At 34.5% G+C, this 5896-nt stretch overlaps 1 protein-coding gene across 1 annotated transcript in view; it reads left to right on the top strand.

Annotated features, from left to right (window-relative positions):
* The window catches only part of LOC129277307 (protein cab-1-like), a 48975-nt gene extending 43079 nt beyond the window's left edge, over nt 1-5896 (top strand). The window contains exon 9 of the mRNA XM_064109997.1: nt 465-5896. Coding sequence (XP_063966067.1) covers nt 465-554 — 90 coding nt within the window. The 3' untranslated portion in view covers nt 555-5896. The remainder of the gene's footprint in view (nt 1-464) is intronic.

Here is a 5896-nt window from a genome sequence, read left to right as displayed (position 1 = left end):
TAACCCTTTGACTCCTGAATTCTGTAATACCCATAGGATTTGTACAGAATGGCTCGGTTCCAGTTGGCATTGTGTTAACCCTTTGAATAAAATCCTGAATGATTGTACAGGAACTTTGGGTTAACCCTTTGACTATTGAATTCTGTAATACCCATAGGCTCTGTACAGTAACTGGCTGGTTCCAGTGGGTAATGGTTAAGCTATTGACTACTGAATCATGTAATCCCCGTAGGCTTTACAGAAACCACCCGGTTCCAGTAGGCAATGGGTTAATTTGTTTGAATACTCAATTTGGTAATACCCATAGGCTCTGTACAGGAAATGCCTGGTTCCAGTGAGCAATGGGTTAACCTTTTGACTACTGAAATCTGTAATACCCATAGGCTTTGTACAGGGATCACCCAGTTCAAATAGGCAATGAGTTAACTCGACATTCTCCGATTCTTTTTTTCTTCTCTTCCAAGACCGGTGAGATGCAGGTGAAGAATCCTCTGTTTGCGGAAGACGCTTACCCAAAGCAAGGAGGAGACGCTGACGGAGAGGAGAAGCAGTAATGATCGCATTGCTGAGGAACTTCAGGACCCTAATGATTGCGACCGATGTCAGATCAATCTCAACTATGGCAAGCCAGCCAGCCAATCGTCGGCAGCAGATCTCTCATGTTAGAACGTGTACACACCCATCCTTGCATCATCCGATTGTGTGTAATGTGGACAGCTCATTCACCTTTGAGATGATAAATCATGGCTTCTTTGGCCTTCCGTGCTTGAGATTGAATTGAATCAATCGCAACTCATTTTGAAAGAGGGTCTTTATACATCATTGCAGTGGCATAGCTAGGCAATAGAATCACGGAGGGATTGGGGTGGGTGGCCGAGGGGAAGGGGGGGGGGGTAAACTTGAGGGATGGAGTGGTTGGTGTTCAAGACATAAAAGAAAAATTCTTCCTGTTCCTCAGAATCAACTTGTAAAGAACTGAGGTTCCTCTGTCAATTTAAGGTTTCAATTGTTTTTAAAAATGGACGGAAAATCAAGCAAGATACCAAACACTTGTATTCACTCCACAGTGTATGCAAGGTGCTGATTTTCATAAAGACGTCATTCAGTCTTAATTTGACAATGTAAACAATCATGATTGTTTGGGGTCTTGAGGTGACTATCGTCTGCCCTTGGACTATACAAATAAAAAAGGAAATATTAATTATTTTCTTTTGTAGTCAGATGAGCTATGGTAAGGTACCTTATCAAATGTCAAAGCCGCATCTTTCCCCGCAAGCGGCTTTTCACTGGAAATCATCACAGTCACCACAGACAAAACAATGAGGACTGGGGGAAAGCTGCAATGGAAAGACACATAGGATCTTTTAAGCAGGATTCCTGCTTAAAGATGCTGCACAGACTTCTGACAATTCGCCTAACTGGATAACAAAATCTCTTCTTAGCCTGCGATGTATTTTTGAATTATGGTTTTATTTTCATTTTGTTTTAAGGGACTGTTTTGGGCTCTTGATGTAATTATGCTGTGTAGTGTTTTTCCTCCCAATTTGTTCTGCTATGCCACTGCAAGTTTCTGCATTTGTATTCAAGTTCCGAGTTACTGTTGTGGAATCTCTGGGTTATGTGCAATTTTGTTTCCAATTCCATGCTCTGCGTTGAGCTGGGCTAAGAAAATATCACCAGAATTTTTTTGTTTTATTTCATAATTATTTCCCTTTTTTGTGCAAGTACGAAGGAGATACGTCATACATTTAAGTGATTTATACTTACAGATAGAATATATACACTGGAATTTGGTGAAGTCTAATTGTTTAAAGAATTTAAATTTGGTCCATATCTATTGGGATCCTATTATACCGATATTGATTTGGAATAATCATTAACATTTAATTTAACCTTTTATTCACTTATGATGCTTAGCTAAAACGGTTGTGTGTTCTGCATCAAAAATTGTGATTATAAAATATATGAGGATTATTATTTTTTAACAGTGCATAGCAAGCTGACTATTTTCATGTTTTGGTATCATCATGAAAGAAGTCATATATATATATCTATATATCCTTAGATATGTAGATGCCGATGATTGTGCAAAGTGCTCAATGCTATATGTATGTATATATATATATATATATATGATACTCAAATAAAGAAAAAAAGGTTCAATCTAACATCCAGAAAAGAAACCATAAAAAAGCCCATTAAGTTTGATTACATAGCATTGAGAAAGGACCAATTTTTTAATGATGAATGCCCAATATTGCTCATTAGTACATAGATGGGGTTCTTATCAATTCACAAACTCGTTGAAATTTCCATGTTTAAAGTTACAGAATATTGTGCTTATTTTGTTCAAATTCATGAAAAAGACCCATTTGGGATCCATAAATGAATATACAAAGATTTTTTTTTATATTCTTTTAGTGATATCAGGGAAATCAGTTGAGCAAGCTGATAATATTTTGTGATTGTTCACTTTTTATGTTAAGAATTCACAATTGCTTGAAAAGACTGAATTTCTTAAATTACACTTTGTGCAGTTGATATATTCCCCAAAATAGAAGGGGAGGCAGAAGCGACATTCTCGTGCCGATATTTGTTTTTTTTCTTTGATGTTATTAAGACGTACTTGGATGTAGCAAAGTCATAATTTTCTGCACAGCTAGCTTGCATTAGATGGAGTCTTCAAAATGCAAATACCAAAAGAAGTAGGGCTTTGGAATGCTGCTGCATCTACATGCATAGGCTACGATTTCAGATTTGTGATTTTTGTTTTATCATGTCTTAGCCGCCTGTATACGTGCAATGTATAAGTTCAGTGTTTATGAGTATTTATTTATGTAGAATTCTACAAACAGTGGTTTAATGCTTGTGTTGTATCGTTCATTTTATTTTAGTATGTTCTGTTTTGAACTTCACAAAGCATGCATCTTAAATAGAGTTAGTGCGAAGTTGCATACTTAGATTGACCTGTGTTATGATTACGCACAGTCCATCATTAAGCGTTCTGAAGACAATTATTACATACCAAGACACTATTTTCTCTGCAGTAGCAGTGCATCATATTCAATGAGCAAAACGTGTAATACTGGTTGAACAATTTTGTTTTATTTGTGAAGTTTCTTCGTATTATGTTATGTTCTCTCTTATATCCTAATTAGAAAATGTGAGGTAGGCTATTTATGATACTCGACATTAACCCTTTCACATCTAAATTATGACATTAACATTGGCTTTGTGTAGTGAACACCCAACATTAGTAGTCAAAGGGTTAAGCCATTTTTTAGTTGCCAATTGAAGATTGGAGGCAAGACACAACAATACGACTCAGAACGGCCTTTATTTCGATGACTTGAAACTGTTATAAATGTAAGAAAGGCATTATGTTAATATGATTCATCTCATATCATATGGCAATGAGCTTTATTCATTTGAATTAGTGAATTTAGTGGTGGCATTACATTATATGTATCACTAAATGTTTAGGTTAGGGTATCAAAAGAAGGTCAGTTAACATGTCAGTATTCCATTAACTGATTCATAACCCTATTTCAAGTATTTTCTTCACATTATGTACTTATGAAACACATGAAAATCACTGTAAATCAATGCAAGTTACATCACTTATATTTGAAGCAAGTAATTCCTGTATGAGGCAGTGCATTAAGCAGCAGGATGTGCTTGTTATCCCTTAATTGTACTTAATTGTAGTTCTTATCATTAGTTACCACTACTATTCTGTATTTGAGGAAGATGTAAAGAGAAAAAAAAATGTTGTAAATAAGAAATATTTTGATTAGTGTAGGAAATTTCTTATTTTATTCCTTGTATTTTTTTTATTCCTCTCTCTTTTCCTTTCACTCTCTAACCTCTATCTCCCCTCTCTCTCTCTTCCCCACTCTCCCTTCCCCACTCTCCCTTTCTCTGTCCCCCTCCCCCGTCTCTCTCTCACACACAAACTCTCAATCCATCTTATTATCTTCTCTTCCCCCTCTCTCTCTTCATCTTATTCTCTTTCCCCCTTACTCTCTCACACACATACACTACAACCCCCCTCACGCACACACACACTCTCTTTCTCGCTCTCTCCATCTTATTCTTTACTCTTTACTTCTTCTCCTCCTCTCTTTAGCGTACTTCAATCAACAGATACTCCGATATTACATTAAAAATAAAACAAATGTTCTAGATTCTCGATTTCAGTCTTCGGAACTAAATGTCAAACCGTTTTTTAGCTTTCCGTGATGGAGCTGAAAATATCAGAAGGACCCCTTCAAGATCTGATCTTGAGAAATATCACGTTCTCTCTCCTCTTTGAACTCTGTTGAGCTCGACACCTCCCTTTAACAGATGAGGAAATGTACACCGAGTGATATTTTCGGGCAGTAGGTTATTGTGAATCTCGATACTTGCGTTTAGCAAATGCTGCGTATGAGCGTTCGGAATGAAAAATAGTGTGCTCAGAACTACCCTTCTTGCTGCTGAGATTTGCACATAAATTCTTTATTCTTTTATCTATATCATGATGTGCGAAGATTTGCAGTGTTGAGACAAACAGAAATATATATATAATCAGTGTAACGAGACGGCCATGATTCCATTGTATTCGAACCTGATAAGTTATGAATAATCTCTGTATCTGTTTAATAAAAAAATGTCTCTATTCATCCTTACACCTCTTTACTTTCCTTCCTTAAACTTATTTCTGTATACATATATATATATATCATTGTGAATGTGAATAAATTATGGAGTGATTGTCTATAGTACTAAGATACACATGACAAAATATGATCTTGTAAATATGAAATTGAGATAAGTTATATACAGTTTAGATGCAAATACATTCTAATAGGTGGATGTCTAATCGAGATAAAGATTATTACGGGAATATCATTTTTTTAAATAGATTTTATTTATATTAATAGACGGAGTATATATATGTATATCAATACTAATATTATATATATATAAAACTTCCGAATCTTGATAATGAAATAAGTATTACAAATGCTCCTTATTTTAATTTACAATATATGTGTATCATTCATATTTAATTATAGTGATACGATATGAATTATATTGATGACACATTACCAGTCTCCCTCGATACTTACATTTAATTAATTAACCATATTGTTATAAACAAAAGGTTTACAGTCGTTCCATTAATTTATTTTGTTTTTATTCTTGTTTGTATAAAGTATGGTTATGGAGGACCGTGTACCACATTTTGTATATTGAACAGAATTAATACTCTCAATGACAAAATTTTATATTCTTCATGTATTATGCTAATTTTCTGCATTCACATTTCAGATGTGGAAAGTACAGACGCTAATCACAAGTGAAGATACGGGTTTCCATTTTTGCACGATAATTTTAACAAAGAGCGATTGTCGTTATTATCAAATGCAACATGTGAGCATTCTTTTTTTAATTTATTCATTTTGTTGTGCTTTTTAGCTTCATTCTTTATTGAAGAGACCAAAGTACTTTGTTTTCATGATTCATGTTGAGCTTCAGATACTGTTCTACTCTATCCATGTTCGATCCATTTTTTATTCAGACATGCCCAGTATAAAGTGCTGTAAATTAATATCCTAAAGAGCTTCAAAATATATTTAGAATATGTTGCGGATATGGGAATATATTATACTTATTCTCATCAATATGTGAATATGTGACACCAATGATCGTTGGCTATTTATTTATTAGATTTCAAACATCATTTTGACTTCTGATTCTCCAAGTTTTATTTGTTTTAATTGAACTGTGATACACTTGTGAATAATTTCCAATATATTTGCAGAGTATTTTTGTGAGTAATCAATTTGCATCCACCCTAGTATGTTTTCAAATGCGTGTCAGAATTAAACATAATGATGGTAGTGTACAA

The sequence above is a fragment of the Lytechinus pictus genome, chromosome 15 (assembly GCF_037042905.1).
Source record: "Lytechinus pictus isolate F3 Inbred chromosome 15, Lp3.0, whole genome shotgun sequence".
Classification (NCBI taxonomy): domain Eukaryota; kingdom Metazoa; phylum Echinodermata; class Echinoidea; order Temnopleuroida; family Toxopneustidae; genus Lytechinus; species Lytechinus pictus.
The sequence above is the reverse complement of the archived record's forward strand: the minus strand, read 5'-3'. Positions and strand labels throughout refer to the sequence as shown.